Source organism: Solanum pennellii, chromosome 6, assembly GCF_001406875.1.
Source record: "Solanum pennellii chromosome 6, SPENNV200".
In the NCBI taxonomy this organism is placed as follows: domain Eukaryota; kingdom Viridiplantae; phylum Streptophyta; class Magnoliopsida; order Solanales; family Solanaceae; genus Solanum; species Solanum pennellii.
Window position 1 is genome coordinate 59,853,068 of NC_028642.1, and position 16,637 is coordinate 59,869,704.

Sequence of the window (16,637 nt, forward strand, 5' to 3'; positions counted from 1 at the left end):
GACGGTCCGTCCTGCCATTCCGTTACGAAGTTCAGAGAGTCGATTTCAGTACCCAAATTTCAGAATTCTAAGTGTTTTGGAACGAAACCACCCTCGACGGCCCGTCGTGCCCATGACGGTCCGTCGTGGGTTCCGTCGACTCAGACAGTTTTTCCAGAAATAAAATCTGCTGCTTAAAACGACTAAACAGGTCGTTACAATAAGTTTGTGTTGTTATTCGATCAACTTTTATCCCCACTACAACAAAATGCTATTACACTTCTTTTAAAAAAAATATATATGTGTTCCTCCTATTAATGATAAAATAGTATTTATGTAAGTTTTTCACTTAAAATTTCACTCTCTCCTCCATATTTAAGTTATATTTTAAATTAAAGTGCCTTTACATTTACGATGGAAGGAGAACTTTATTTTATTTTTATTTTCCCACCCATTTATATCCTGTATTCGCATTTGTGCCAACTAAATTTGAAACGAAACCCGATCCTATTATTTGAAAAAATTACAAAAAATTCCTTTTTCCTATTTTCGGATACATCACTTTAGGCGATGTATCAATCGGACAGATCACTTTACGAGATGTAATGGTCGGATACATCACTTAAAGGATGTATTGGGATGAAACATGATGTATTGGGATACTGAGGAATGTATTCAAAATCGAAACGCTATGTATCAATTTTGGAATCTACCCAAATTCCATCAATTTTAAAGGATTTTATAATTTAACAAATAGTATAAACTGAATGTAATTAGTTCTTAACACTATAAGCATTGTGTAACATTCTACTCTACTGTCGCCAACTTTGCTATATGCAATAAGTACTACTCCTATATCCTCCCCTACAACATTTTTTTGCCAAACCCGCATGTACCTTTTGCTCCTTACCGTCCATTCTTCTTTCCAAACTACTCACTAACTTTTCATTCTGCTATAAACTTAAAAAAAAAAATAAAAAAATTAAAAGATTGAAAAAGGATCTAAAATATTCTGAAATTATTGAAAATGGTACCCAACTACCTCTCATCCATTTATTGGCTCTCAAATACCCTATTTATCCGCCTATTGGCTCACAAATATCCTCTACATCCACCTTTGAGTCCAATTTTAACCATTTTATTTACGGAGCATCATTTAAAATAATTAGATAATCCTTTTAATTACGTGATGCTCAACCATTATTTGTAATTTAATTATTTAATATAATTTTAAACCCACCCATTTTTAACTAAACCGGCCCCAATACTTATTAAACCCGCCTATCCAATACAAAAAATAAATTAATAAAAAAGAACCCTAAAATCTTCGTTTCCAAATTTACACTCCATTTCCCAATAGAGTGTAAATTTGAGAACGAAGTTTATGGTTCTCTTTTATTAGTTTTTTCTTTTTTGGAGCAGACGAGTTTAATAAGTATTGTGGCGGGTTTAGTTAAAAATGGGTGAGCTTAACACTATATTAAATAATGAAATTGCAACCAATGGTTGAGCCATGTAATTAAAAGAATTATTTAATAATTTTAAATTTTGATCTGTTAATAAAGTGACTAATATTGAACCCAAAGGATCGGTGGGAAGGGTGCCTATGAGCCAGTAGGATGGATGGAGAGGATGTACGGAAGCCAATAGGAGTTGTGTACCATTTTAATTTAGACCCTTTTCGGCAAATTAAGGAAGGAATAAAAGATAGCCCATATATCATAATCATACATACGTAAGGGGGTGTCTGGAAAAATTGAAACCAAGACTAAGAAAGGATGAAGAATCATTAGTCTTTGGCTTCTACTAGGAAGACCTCCTAAATTTTTTCGTGTTTGGTTTGATTAGGAAGAACTCAAAATGGGTCGAACATTGTACAGCCGAAATAAGCTTAAACTTAATATCATGTTATTATTAGTTGTTAATCACTGAGAACAGTTGCAGACATTACACTACCGAACCATTGCTCAGCAATCAGTATGCTCAACTTGCTTTAAGCAAACCAAACTCTAATGTGATGACTAAAATTGATATTTCTGATAACAATACACTAAAACAACATAGACGGACTTTTCCCTAACACCTGAAGCGCATATATATCGCGGCATCAAATCCTCTCCTAGTTTATTTCCATAACTTCACAGAACTGTCATGACTTGCAGAAGCAACCATTCCAGTCACTGGTGACTGTGCTAGAGCAGCGACAATGTTTTCATGTGCTGGAATTGTCATGCTTTTGTTCTCAACCATGTTCCACAGCTCCAAAGACTGTAGGCATGGATTCACAAAACAATAATTAGTAAAATTGTAGACAACAAGATTTGTAAGTGTGCAACATTCACAAGAATGATTTGCAGAGGAGAACAAATATTTACCCTCATTCCTCCAATCACCAATAGAGCTGAATAACTAGGGTGAAATACACAAGAGTGGAACTGATTTCCATTTGAACTTAGCTCGTGGATGCAATCACCAGTGTTCAGTGACCAAACTTTGACAGACTCCTCACTTACTGATGCCAGTAGATCACCATTGAGATCCCAACAAAGGTAGTTCACCACTCCAGTATGTCCCTGCAAACGCAATTATCTTGCCAAGTGAGGAATCATGGTTGGAACAAACAGAAAATATGGAAGTGCAAGAAACATATATAGTTGTTACGTAACAGTTGATGTAATCCACCGCAAAATAGAAGTTGAAGAAAAACCTGGAAAGATTGCAGTTGCCTGTCATTTTCGACATCAAAGATTGATACCACCTTATCTGATGCAGCTGCCAGCAGCTGACCAGTTATTGGCTGGAATCTCACTTGTGCACTGCCTCCTTGCTACAAATAGAGAGAGGAGACAGTTTGAAGATAGTTCATAGGGATATTATCACAAAAAATTAATTAAACATAATGAAAACTAAAAGGCAAACCTTTGACACTCGAGTACATGAGAATGGACTAATAGTCCAGTACCGAATCTCATCGTTGCTATCACAGAAACAGAACAGATCATTCTTTTTCGGATGGAAATCCAGCGACATAACATGAGAAGAATGCCCGGTGTATGAATTCAAACAGTAGCCAGGCTGCAAAAGAAATAAATTTGACAAGGGATCATGTGAGTGTGAATATGTAGTTAAAAAATATAGATATTGTTGAACAATACATGACAATCGGATATCTAAAAATATGAACTATCAGGTGTCATGTTGTAAGCGACTAGAGGTAAGGCCTGCTTCAACATGGTGATTATTAATTATTCAGCAGAAAATGTCTAAACAATTACATTGGCAGCATCCCACAATCTCACAGACTTATCAAATGAAGCAGTTGCAAGCTGAGTTGAATTAGGCCTGAACCGGACATCTGTAATCAAGAATTGATGTTCTTCTGGGGTGGTCTCCGTTTGTAAGGTATCCATGTTCCACAGAACAGCCTGATAAATACACAGGAGGAAAGAACTTATAAGGACAACTGATCTAGTGAAAAACAAAAGTACAGCAGAAGATGCTCAGTCAGTAGTGAAGCATAACGAAGATTTAACCACTGAAAGCACATCCACCATTGGAATGAAATGAAACCCATTTGTTGATGAAGTAAAAAGGAGTTTCATTAAAAGGCATCCAATTATCACATATGCTAAAGATGTTAGATTATATGGAAGTGCCTTTCTACCTTCTTGTCATGTCCTGCACTAGCGAGCAGCTTTCCATCTGATGAGAAATGGCAGCAAGTGACTTTATTCCTTGTGCGTATACAACCAACTTCACCGAAGGAGAATCCTGAGATATTTATCCTCTTAGTAAACTGGCAACAAATACAACAAAGAAAGCATGTATACAAGTCAAACTTGCACTACCGCCTTTAGAAGACTCAGGTTTGTGCTCAGTAATCGTTTGTTTCATTGCTCCATAGATATTTCCATCTCCCCCATCATTTGATAAAAATGACTCCACGTTATCTTCCAGGGAACCAATGTCTCCAAACGTCTCCAAGTCATCCTGTACAATAAAGGCATACCGGAGATGATATATCTCAAATTTAACTTCAAAATGCATAAAAAAACTAATAAACTTTCTTATTCATCAAAAATACTGGAAGCTATAAGATAACCAAGTACTTTTTTACAAATATAACATGCTCCAAAGTGCAAAATACAAAGAATGTAGATCAAAGACGATAAGTTTTACCAGCTGATTTGTAGAGGATGCTATACCACCAGTTCCATCTCCTCCATACATCATCATGCTTTTTGACACACTGCCAACATGCTGCAGACTGCTGGCACTAGTCATCCCGTCACCAGGTGTATGAGTTGATGCTGGTGAGCTTGGTGAAGGGCCAACAGTATTTCCGGTGCCAGTACTATTGGCAGGTCCAGACGACGAATGCTGCTTCCTTTTTCTGCCATTCTGAATCACAGGAAGAAAATAGGTAAAGTCTCTTCCATTGGCTCTGATAAGTAAGGTAACTTAACTTCTCTAAAAATTAAATAAAAAATTTCGAAACATGAAAAGGAAAAAAAAACGAGAAGCCACATGCAAGATGAACAGTTACATTGTTAGAAGTACTTATGCGGACATGGTTGTTGGTAGATATCAACAAAGATAAAATCAGAAGTGAACTCTATCTGGTTAAACCAACCTGCGGCAGTTGCTGCTGTTGCTGTTGCTGCTGCAACTGGTCCTGTTGTTGAGAGGAGGATTGTGGAATTTGGGCCATTTTCATCTGTTAAAGACAAGTAATTAGTACACAAGTAGTTTAGAGTAGAACATTCTACCTGTCGCAATTAAATTGCAAGAACCTCTTTGAATCAACAGAAGACACATAATTGTTTAAAACCATACATATCATCCATCACACACAATAAGCCAGTGAGGAACAGTTTAAGAAGTGCTCTCAAAGACGGCTGCAAGGCTAAGGCATGTCAACTGCTCAAGACAGCTGTAATGGTGCCAATTAAACTGAAAGATGTACAATCAGTAGTAAAGCAAGTGCTAATACCTTAGCCAAAAGCTAAGGTCTCATTGCATTTTGGTTGAGATCTAGGTTCTGATAATTAGTTTCACTTGCCATCAGCCTTGATATATAATCCTGGCACTTCAGTGACTAAGAATCAAGATAAATTTCTACGTACAATCCCTTCATCACAGACTCCCACTAGTCTGCAATGTTTGTTCTTGCGTCCTAACATGGAAAAGGCTTATCCTAAAATGGCAAAGGTCAAGGTGAAGGCTTGATGAACTACATACTAGTTCAAAGTTAAAGAATCTGGAGGCAGTAAAGCACAGCCAGCTCTCATTTGTTAAATACCAACGCACCAGGAAATTAAGGACTGTTAACTTTAACCACCTTACTCTAGTCTCTAGAGAACTTACTGTGGTTTCCCAGTAGCGCATCCCTAACCATCCTCACACTAATTGAAGAAAACATCCCAAATGAGAATCCTCGACAAGCAAAGAGATAGCAAGGTAAAACACTGTCCCTTCAATTACCTGCTTTATTATTACTAACAAACTAACATGTCATCAGGTGCTCCCATGATCTGCTCAGCCTTCTTAAGAACTGATCACCCTCCAGATGGGTAAAGAAGAAAAGGAAACTTTAGAATCTCTCTCGGTCTCTCTTAAAATTTTTAGTCCAGATTAGGGAACTTCTCAACACGATTCAATTTATTCTACTCTATTTCCTCATAATTTTAGTTAATTGCCTTCAGCGACCTCAAAATTGGCATGCATTGCCTTCAACGTCATGTCTCCTCCTTTTAGCTCTAGAAAGGAACAAAACGCAAGCATCTTGAGGAAAACGCAGTTAAAACTGATCTTTGCACTAAACAACGCATTAAAATTTCGATCTAAGAGAAAGATAATCCATGTGCCACGTTGTGACAAATAGTCTTTAAGATTGCATACTGGACAATGCAAAACATAACTAGCCAATGCAGGTACTCTTCTTCATTCTAGGAAAGTAGACCTAACCTTTGGTGAATTTGATTGTACTGGAGAGCATATGGATCCGTCATTTCTCGGTGGCTGACCATCTTTTGCATTGAAGTTACCTCTTGGTAATCCACCATATCCATAGCTAGGGGAATTCAGGTTACCTTGTGCTTGAGCCTGTGCAAGAGCCTGCTGCTGTTGTTGTGATGCCAAAAGATATTGATTTTGGTTCTGTATATTGGGCTTCTGTACTTGCAAACCAACACTTGGCCTCAAATGGTCAATTCCCTGTCAATATCAATGAGCAAAGCAGCCAGACATTAACATTGAAATTGTAGAAATTCAACTTTTAAGATGAATGAAAGCAATTAGTAACTTACAGTTAACGGCCAGCCCTTCAATGGTAAACCAGTCATACCTTGATTTAAGCCTAAAGAAGCAGGAGAAAATGAAAGGACAAATTACCCCAGTGGCCGCCAATATAATCATCAACAAAATTGAGTTAGAACTACCAACCCCACCTTAATACCCCCTCCCCCAAAAATAAAAAAGAACCAAAAGCAAAGGAAAAAGAGAAACACAGAACTCCTCAAAATCGAAATCCACTATACAGAGACCAACAAAAAGATAACAACGACAAGAACATACCCAGAAAAGAACACATCACTCAAAAATCTACTTAAACTCACACCAACTGTTTCTGCTAAACACACATACTTGATATGCCAGACAATTCACCAAAAGGTCACATTAAAAAAGGTAATAAATAAATCATAACAGCAACGGCTGTGGAACATCCTAACAGTGATTATTAGATATATGTCCACTACGAATGCTAAAGAATTCAGCAGTAACAAACAAGTAATATTAGTAAGAATATATGAATGATGCCAGTTGAAGGAGCACGATCAGGAATTGACTCCAAAAATCTACATAAAACAAACATGCATATCATGGACAATCAGCTATGCCAAAAATGGGATGCAATGACGCAAAAATGTAGGCGGCAGGTATTGCACTAGTTATGTTATTTGTATATAGTTGAACTTGGAACAGATTGAAGATGGAAATAATCATTTTTGAAGTCCTTATCCAATCCTCTAAAAGTGGAAGTTTTAATCTTCTAGAACTTGCAGTACAGGAAAGAGAAAGAGCAATTTAATTCATGAAAGTTACCATAGAGGAGAGGAATATACATTTGTCTGGTAGCCAATAAATGGAAGAATCAAAGAGCTTAGATTACGGCAAATGAATGCTATATGGGAAAATATATGGAAAAAACACACTTCATAAGGATGTCCGAGTTGCAGAGATATGAATTGAAAGAGTTCATTAAGAGAACTCCATGCTTCCTTTCAAGGATAAATAAGATAATATGCCAAACTGATTCCATGCGATTACATGTAAAAAGGAAATATTTTATGACAAGAGATCACTAGTTGAGTAGTGGACAAAAGGTGCTGAGCAACCAAGACGACAGTACCTGCACCGCTGAGTCCTGACTTCGACTGTAGAATAGCTTGCCCATAAATTGATGAAGGATCCATGGGCAAAGATTTCTGAGTACCACTCAAGTTCACTTCCGTTTTAATATCCTACATATTTTCCAAGAATATCGGGCTAAGCTTGGTCCAAGACGACAAAAAAAACTCAATAATAAGTAGATATTGTCTGCTGATATAAGAGGTCAACTAGTTACCGCAGCCATCTGAGGGCGCCCTTGCATTTGCTGCAATGCTGCAGACATGCTCCCCGAATTACCTTGTACCAACTGGCTGAATCAACAGAGAACAAATGCAGGTAGAAGTTCAGACAAAGCATAAAACAAATTAATAGAGTCTACCTAAAGTAATGCAACAAATGGAGGAGACGTTACAAAAGATCTTGCACCACTCATACCGTTGATGATTAGATGCAGACTTGAGAAGTGCCATCCTATTGGGATCAATAAGAGGCGAAGATGTCTCTGAATCCAAGGAATGAGGGTGCTTCATTTGTTCCTCGTACATTTTCATGGCCAAAACACTAGCAGATGGTTGCCCCATCATGCCGCCTTCAGAGTTTATAGCGCTTATAGGACCACCAAGGGAGGGATTTTGATCCCTTCGCTGTAATTGGGCATTTCGTTGTTGCATAAGTTGCAACTGCTGCATCTGTAGCTGTTGTTGATGTTCCCTTGCTTTCATCTGCTGTGTCTAGAGTTCAAACCAAACAAAACAAGGTGTTTAAGCCTGGTTAAAAGTAGAGACTGCCACACATCTAATGTTATTTAGGGTGATGAATGGCTCATCATGTAAGTCCAACAAACCTCTATGTACGCTGCTGCTGCTTCAGAATGTTTTTCATTTGTCCGTGCAATGAAAATGTCCCAAAACACAGACCACCATTCGAAAAGAAACCCTCCAGGTGCATCAATGGCTACAAAAGGACAAATCAAATCATGAACACCTCAAATGTGTTATAAGTTATGAAAAAGGAGAATAAGCATGAACCACTCTGCAGATTGATTAGCAAGATAACTAGAGATAAGATGATATACATAGAAAGAATTAAAAGAACTCAACACGTAGAGAATGTGTTAACATCATTACCTACGGGATCCGTAGCAACCTTCCCTTCCGTCATGAAAGCTTTTGCAGAATTATGCAGCTTTCTTTTCAACAAATAGTCATGAATGTAAACATCAAGCCTATCAAGACAACAAAAATCAAGAGAGGATGAAAATCAATTCCATCATAACTGTGAACACTAGTGCTCTTTATCTAGGTACTTCAAAAAGATCAGAAATTTCTCTGACTATATTCGAGGATTTGGTACTTAATCACAGACTTTTTATCTTTGGTAGTGAAACATGGATGCTGAACGTTTTTAACAATGAAACTGAAAATTTAACATGAGCTACTAGCAGGAAGAAATTGCATACATCTTATCTGCTTCCCAATTACTCTGCGCCATGACTTCCACTCAACCACTTCCTGCAGGAAATTCCACGCAGCGAACTACCAGTAATCACAAAGCTACACAATAAAAACATAAACACAGTTAAAACAAATATATCAATAAAAATGAAAAATCAAAATACAGGTTTAAAAACCGAACAGATTATCATCAAGTAACATTTTACCAATTATGAAGATCAAATCCAGCATTGCTGATTCAACAAAAATCTCTGTTTAAAAAAAAAAAAGAACCCTAATTCAAACAAAATCAACAGTAATTAACCAAAATTAATGAAACAAAAGGTAAGATCTTCATCAATTCATAATTCTCAACTCCAAAATCATACAGTACCAGTAACACAAACTCGAATTCACAAATTTTACAGATCAGCTCACAACCTCAGCAAGCTCAACACACAAAAAAAAAAGCATAACAACTACCTGAAAGAAACAGTAATTCAAGTAGAACAGTTCCAATTGAAGTCAGCTAAATCAAGTTTCCGCACAAAACCTCCGATCAATTACACTTTTTCCGAAACATTACTCAACGATTAGAACATAAACTTAGATGCTTATCATAAACAATTTAACAGCTTCTTCTCTAAAATTCACCATTCATAAGCTCGTACAAGATTCTCGAAGAGCTTCAACGAGAGGAAAAATGGAAACAAAGAGAGGGTATATCAAAGTGAAGGGGGAAAGCCGAAAATAGCAAAACAGGCTGTCAAGTAAGGTACCGAAGCTGAGGTTAGAATTAGCTTTTTGTTTGTGTTTGATTAGGATGGGTATTAGGTTCGGGGGGGATTGGTTCGGTGATTCGGTTCGAGTAAAAGGGTAAAGTGGGGACAATATTTACCTAAGCAAAAAAGCGGTGCTTAGAGTGTAACGCGCGAATAAAGCGCAAGTGAGAGTATAATTAAAGAGGTAAGGTCATTATCGGAAAGTAGTTACAAGTAATTCTGAACTGTGTGCTATAAGTCTATAAATTGAGATCCTAGTAAGCTACTATGCCTAATTTTAGAAACAAAGAAAAAGAAATATACCCCGTTTCTATTTATACGTCATTTTTATTGAAAACAAATATCTTTTTATATTTTTATTTTATAAAATCAATGCATTTTATTTGATATGAGAAAAATTAAGTAATTACTTCATGTTTATTGATCAAATTAATTAATCAAAATAAACTGATTTGTGTTCATTTATTGCAAATTTGACTTGAAAAGAACACTAAATAAGAATATAATTATAATATTACTTAGTTTCTTAAGGGACATGAGACCTAAAATGGTGACATTTAAATAGGAACGAATGGATAATATTTCGTTTTATATCAAAAAGAGTTTTACTTACTATGGAGTTTAAAATAATGTTAAAACATATCAAAATGAGCCTAAAATGATGGCAATCAAATAGAAGCGAATGGTACTATTCCTTTGTATAAAAAAAAATAATCTTGTTTAACTTAGTACAAAGTTTAAAATAATATTAAATATTTAATATATTATATAGAAATTAAAGTGTTGTTAGGAAAAAATTAGATATTCTTTTTGAAACTGAGAATATTATAAATATAGTTCCGTATATTTGAGGATGGGTTCCTTTAAATATACACATGAAAAATTAATAAATTACCATTAAAAAATAACTTATTCAATTCATAAAATTTAAAAAATGTCATATAAATTAAGACGTACGAAAAAAGTAAAAGAAAAAATAACTATTTTTAAGTTACCATCAAATATAAGGAATCCATTTTATCATTTTGTGTGATATGTGAGAGGAGAAAGGCACACATGTAATCAATCATGTAGGACAATGTTTAGATTGTTATGTTTGTTGATAAAACATGTGTAACATAAAACTGTTTGTACATGAAAGCAGCAAACATTAATTGTCACTTTCACAACACATAATTGCATGCCTCTAGATTCTATTTTTTAAAACATAAATAAAATAAGCCTTTTTTAATGCTCCCAAATGTATTCAGTAGATATAATTTGACTTACTGTTCAAATATTCAATAGATAGAGTTGTTAGTTTAGGCATCATAACTGAAAAAATTAAATTGACAAGTTTGAGGGACCATTAATATATTGTAACCTAACTATTAAGTATCATGATGTGAGAAAAATGAGAAGGAAAAGAAAAATCACGGAGATTATGTTAGATTACCTCGAAATTATTCAAATTTAATTTTATAAGTTATTTTATCCCTCTCAATATATATAACTTGACGCTTAACTGATGCTTACTTCTAGAAATATAATTGAAGATGTTTTCAAACAAGATGCTAAAATAATCTTTGACCATAGGGCTAAAAGTTTTGGTTTTCTTGATCTTTTGGTTGAATTTTATGTTTCCACAAGTTGTATTGGTAATTTGTATTATTAAATTACACAGAATAGAAATTACGAAAAATTTTATGAAAAATAGTAAAATTTTGATAATATTCAAAACAAAAAAAATGCAATATTAGTAGACAGAAAAGAATCTGGAAATATTTTCTTTAAGCAAGAAAAATAAGACCATGAAAAGCGAACCACTTAATAATAGCAAAATACACTAGAATTTCTGTGTATATAAAAAAGAAATTCAAACATTTGTTCTTGAAAAAATGAAAGGAACTCCTCTGTTATAGAAAACAAAGGGCAGGCCTATTGTACCTTAATTGAAAAGATTATAATCTTTTCACAAAATCACAATCCTTTCGATAAGTTATAATCTTTTTAAAAATCACAATTTTTCATAAACATCACAACTTTTAATTTCTATTTCACACGTTTTAAAACCAAAAAATATGTCCCTTATCAAATAGAGAACTACGCATTATACTGCATTCGTATTTTTGTTGGTGTATGCCTAGATTCTATTTCTAGATATAATATTGTTAGCTTAAATATTCATCAATAGATATAATTGTTTGTTTAGACATCTTAACCGAAAAATTAAATTGACAAACTCGAGGGACCATCAATATATTTAGCCTAATTAATAAGTATCATATCTGATTATACTTTCTTCCGCTTCTCATTTTCGATTTATAAACTTTTGAAAAGTAACATGTAACATGTTATAGTAATTCGAGGTTTTATTTCTCAAAACTTATATATAGTTGGAGGTGTAATCAAAATTGGATTATGTTATTGAGATGTAAGTGTAGGATTAAGTTTTTAATACTAAAATATGTTTGAAAATAAAAATTATTTATCGATAATAAAAATAATAATATATATGATGAAATTAATTTAGCAGTACGAAAACTAATTCAAATGAAACTGAAAAAAAGTCGCAGAAGACCGGATTTCCGATTTGTCGTTGTAGTCTTCGTCCGTACGTATAAAATAAAAAGAAACCGAATTTGTGCGGCGTTGGTCAATTTTCACCGCTTCTATTTTATTGGCGGCGCCAAATGAGAAGAAATTTCATTTTCGCCTGTAATTAATTTTGTACACATTCCTTTTCACACTTCGTTCAAAAATGAAATTGAGGTTCTTTAATTCATCTATTAATGTCTACCATCTATCTTTGTATTTTTTTCAATCTATACGTTATTATAAATTTATTTGATAAAATAATAATAACATATTTAATGTATATTATAGACGAATTCAAAAAGTATAGCGTGCTTAGAATTTATGGCTATTAAGTAGATTTTTTTCGCTACGAGTAACAACTTTCATTTTTTTGCTTCATGAAAATAATGTTTTCATGGTAAAAAAATAAATTGAATTGCCAACTACTCCTATCGGGAATACGAATAGGATTGACTAACGATTTCGTTTCATTGTCCTAATCATCGATTAAAAGATAAGATAGGAATGTGAAATTGGCTAAGCATTTTATTCGAACAAATATAAAGCCAGAATGGATGACTTTGTGTCTATTACCCGTTTTTCCTCTTGAGTTGATACTGATAATTCAAACAGATGGGGTAAACTAATGAGCTCAGATCGGCGGTTCTTCCCCCAATAGTAACGAAGAGATATTGGTGGAATTGCACCATGATATGAAATTGATCATTGTTTTGCAAAGAAATAGCACAATTGACTCAAATCATTACCTTAAACTGTAAAAGCTAGAGATGTTTGCCATCTGAATAACTCTCTCTTGTCTATCACTACGAGATAGAAATGAGATATGAGAAGGTAAATAAATTTGGAAATTGAAGATGTTTTCTAACAAGATGCTACCATAATTAATCTTGATCAGAGGGCTAAAAGTTTTGGTTTTGTCGATGTTTTAAATATTGCAACTTGGCAAGATTGAATTTGGTGTTTCGACAATGTGTCTGTGTTATATTATGCGTTATAGTAATATTTAGCTTGATTCTGCAGTTTCTAGTTTATTCGTTTTTTGTGTTGGTAGAGCAAGTTTAGCTGTATATTATATCCTTCATTGATATCTGACTTGACTATGCATTTGCATGTCAAATGCCTCAATAGAAGTTGTTGTTTCCTCTATATTGAAAATCGCGGCCATTAGAAATGGCTGAGATGCAGTTAATCTTGTTTCATGTGTCGATTCGATGCTATCTTTTACTTTGGCTGCTTATAGAGATGATATGCATTTGGTCATAAGTTTTGATTGTGGCAGGAGGTTCACAAGTTTTTTTTGAATGTCTACAACTTAAGCCAAGGTGTAGCCTGTTAGTTCTCTGATGCATTTTTTTGGGAAAAGGTATTCAACTGTTTTGTTTGTTCATGAATTTGTGCTAGGCACACTGGAGTTGTGGTTTATGGTTACAAATAAGTCTTATACCCCAGATCATACCGCTCCTACGTCTCCCTCAACATTATCTGCCAAGTCATGTAGTACGCGTTGTCATGACCAACATAGCAAGACAGAGGGAGTAAATTAACCTCAGAAGTTGAACCTGCCAATCATGGATAGCAGAATCTGAAAAATGATACGCCATCTATCAATGCTGCTGTCATATAAGGGATGCTCGTGCTCCCGGAAAAGGGGAAATCACCCGTGAATTTGCTGCAATTATGGCAATGGGAACACTAGATGTGAATAAGGCAGCAACTAAGAGAGTCATGCTCTTTTTTTTCACTTTTTAAGAAGAGCAGGCTCAGTTAAGCACCTCGACACCTTCTTGACTGAGATCAAGAAGTTTGATCCTACCGTAGAAATCTTTTATCGTTTCATTTCTTGGTGAGATTGATGTAACAGATCTTATATCCATAAGCTCATTACTTTCCTGTTGTTGACGCTTGAATCAGAGAGTTATCCTTCTTTCAGTGTTACTGGTCTTTTATTCTCGTAAAATAATGTTTCCGAATCATGATTTTGGATAATGAAAAAGCAATATGGATGTAATAACTAGTGATAAAATTGGTATTCTGAAGTTAAATCTTCAGTACAATATCGCTTGTCTAACATATTACAACACTAAAGATGAGCATATGCTAACATGTTTACATCAAGACTTTTATTCGAACAACAACAAGTAAAGACTTCTATTCGAACAACAACAAGTATAACTTAATAGCCAGGCTGTTGGAAGCCATAGACTGTGAATCCTCCGTCAACTGCAATAATCTGTCCAGTGACATAGGAAGCACCAGGAAGACAGAGATATGCGATGAGAGATGAAACTTCTTCCACTTCTCCTGAACGCCCAAGAGGAACTCTTGATATTAAGGCATCCGAAAATTCTTTATCCTTGAGCAACTGTCAATACAGAACCACCAAATTCATCGATCCCAGTTTTTAAAGACAAATTTGTACATGCACATACAACATTTAAGTCAGGTGGAGCATTTTTGAACCAAAACTATTAACAGTTGACATTTTTTGCCTACTTTAAATCCATTTTTGCACTGATGCATAAAGACTCGTATATAATCAGAGACAGAATCAACAAGAGGAGAATATTACATGTTTCACGAGGGGTGTGTTTGTGTAACATGGTGCAACCGCATTAACACGAATACCATCTCTTCCCCATTCACAAGCCAGATTTCGCGTAAGCTGAATCATTCCCGCTGCCATCAGATAATATATTGAGTGCTAGGTAAAAAACTTAGTCACACCTGATGTTTAAACTAAAAGCACGAGTAGAGTACCTTTTGTTGCTCCGTAAATAGAAGTACCAGAGACATGGACAAGACCAGCAACAGAGGCAGTGAAAACAATACTTCCAGCTCCAGATGATTTAAGAAGAGGATGAGCAAGTTGACTGAAATGGAATGAAGATTCTAAATTTGTGGCCATCATGTGTGCATAATCTTCATCATTATAATCAATAGAGTGTTTCCAAATGTTTGTTCCAACATTGTTTATCTACATCAACAACACAAGGCAATAGTCAATTTGGGGAAAAAAAAAACTATACTGAATGAACATCAAGTGTTGGATCTATCAATTTCACATTGCAGCAGCTCTTTCAACTTCTGCCTAATTATTAAAAGAATCAGAAAATTGTCTGCCCGCCTAGAAGAGCAAACTTCATCTTTTCATTAATTTTGACGATTGGATCTCTCTTTTTGAATACAACATCTATTAAAAAGGTCTAATATCCAAGCGAGTTAGGCCAAAAGACTCTACAAATCCACATTGACAAGGGCGGATCCAGTGCTTCGGGTCGACTAATAATAAGAAGATGGAATTATATATGGTACTCACAAGAATGTTCAGTTTTCCATCAAATTCAGAGGAAACTTTTTTCATGAGCTCAACTCTTTGGTCTCTACAAGTAACATCACATGCTGAGCCTTTCACTTGTATGCCTCTGTCTGCCCAATCTTGCATTGGCTCATTAAGCTCTGACTCTGTCTTGCAACATGTGTACACTTTTGCACCAAGTCCAGCTAGCTCCTCTACAACTGCATGACTAATTAAAAAAAAATATACAATCGTATTAAAGATTTAACTTATATGCACCAACAACTAGTCAATTTACTAATAACATTATTGTAACAATCTTCGATATTTAAATTTAAAATGTATAGTACCCAATTCCACTAGTGCCACCAGTGACAAGAGCAGCCAAACCATTAAGTGACCATCTACAACTTTTGGCAAAAGCTGCAACTTTAGCCATTTGAGTTCTACTTTTTTTTTCTTGCTGTGTGCGATTGCTTCGAAGACATTGTGTGTGTATATATATAACGATGCTTAGATTAAATAATTGCTTTAAAAAAATTATATTATATAAAGTAGTTCGTACAGCTAATATATACTTTTTTAAAAAAAAAAATCTGAACCTTACTAATAACTCTCACGTGGAGATTTTTGAGGATCGTGTTATATGTAACTAAAACCATGTGGAAGATGACAATATAATATCCGATCCCATCTCATGCAAGATATTTTGTCAATTATATAAATTTCTGCCTACAAATGAATGACTTAGTTCGAGAGTTTAAGAAAATAAATTAGATTATAAATTATATTTATTTTTTTAATCTCGTGATTTTTTAAATTAGAATTACGTAAAAAGCTAAAATTAAGTAGCAAGTAAATACTCGAACTAGCTCCTAAGATTTTCTATTAAAATGAAGGGATCTTGTTTATTCCATCATATGATCTTTATTTAGAGTGTTTTTGGTGTGAATGAAAATATTTTTCAATTTTCTCATGTTTGGTTGGCGCAAAAACTTGGAAAATGTTTTCCAAATCAACTCATTTTCCTCAAATTTAAGGAAAATGACTTCCCTTCAAAAATTAAGGAAAACATTTTCCAAAACTCTCCTCAAATTTCAAATTGCCCTTTTTTTGGGGGGAACATTAATTTTAAAAAAATATTTTCAATTTCAAAATTTTATTTTTTATTCGATCTCT

At 34.5% G+C, this 16,637-nt stretch overlaps 2 protein-coding genes across 2 annotated transcripts; both read right to left on the bottom strand.

The window, feature by feature from the left end:
- Nucleotides 1–1,854: 1,854 nt before the first annotated feature.
- On the bottom strand, nucleotides 1,855–9,568 carry LOC107023312 (transcriptional corepressor LEUNIG_HOMOLOG-like). The gene is made up of 19 exons (XM_015223968.2): nucleotides 9,288–9,568; nucleotides 9,032–9,076; nucleotides 8,831–8,924; nucleotides 8,499–8,596; nucleotides 8,216–8,325; nucleotides 7,807–8,102; nucleotides 7,607–7,682; nucleotides 7,391–7,502; nucleotides 6,288–6,337; nucleotides 5,947–6,195; nucleotides 4,613–4,696; nucleotides 4,159–4,380; nucleotides 3,828–3,969; nucleotides 3,644–3,750; nucleotides 3,255–3,404; nucleotides 2,899–3,054; nucleotides 2,687–2,806; nucleotides 2,355–2,552; nucleotides 1,855–2,247 (listed from the first exon to the last, which is right to left on the bottom strand). The coding sequence occupies exons 3-19, from the start codon at nucleotides 8,860–8,862 to the stop codon at nucleotides 2,104–2,106; spliced, it is 2,346 nt and encodes a 781-aa protein (XP_015079454.1). The 5' UTR covers nucleotides 8,863–8,924; nucleotides 9,032–9,076; nucleotides 9,288–9,568; the 3' UTR covers nucleotides 1,855–2,103.
- Nucleotides 9,569–14,162: 4,594 nt separating this feature from the next.
- On the bottom strand, nucleotides 14,163–15,984 carry LOC107021721 (tropinone reductase homolog At5g06060-like). The gene is made up of 5 exons (XM_015222426.2): nucleotides 15,809–15,984; nucleotides 15,480–15,687; nucleotides 14,921–15,137; nucleotides 14,733–14,839; nucleotides 14,163–14,525 (listed from the first exon to the last, which is right to left on the bottom strand). Exons 1-5 carry the CDS (start codon nucleotides 15,895–15,897, stop codon nucleotides 14,337–14,339), a joined length of 810 nt encoding a protein of 269 aa, XP_015077912.1. The 5' UTR covers nucleotides 15,898–15,984; the 3' UTR covers nucleotides 14,163–14,336.
- Between the last annotated feature and the right edge of the window lie 653 nt (nucleotides 15,985–16,637).

Bases quoted from the DNA above. Each gene is read 5' to 3' on its own strand.
- LOC107023312 (XM_015223968.2), bottom strand. From the start codon at position 8,862: ATGGCGCAGAGTAATTGGGAAGCAGATAAGAT. The intron at 8,597-8,830 runs GTATGCAATTTC...TTGTCTTGATAG, and splicing joins AATTGGGAAGCAGATAAGAT to GCTTGATGTTTACATTCATG. The intron at 6,196-6,287 runs GTAAGTTACTAA...TGATATTGACAG, and splicing joins TGAAGGGCTGGCCGTTAACT to GGAATTGACCATTTGAGGCC.
- LOC107021721 (XM_015222426.2), bottom strand. From the start codon at position 15,897: ATGGCTAAAGTTGCAGCTTTTGCCAAAAGTTGTAGATGGTCACTTAAT. The intron at 15,138-15,479 runs GTGAGTACCATA...TTGTTGATGTAG, and splicing joins ATGGAAAACTGAACATTCTT to ATAAACAATGTTGGAACAAA. The intron at 14,840-14,920 runs GTACTCTACTCG...ATCTGATGGCAG, and splicing joins TATTTACGGAGCAACAAAAG to CGGGAATGATTCAGCTTACG.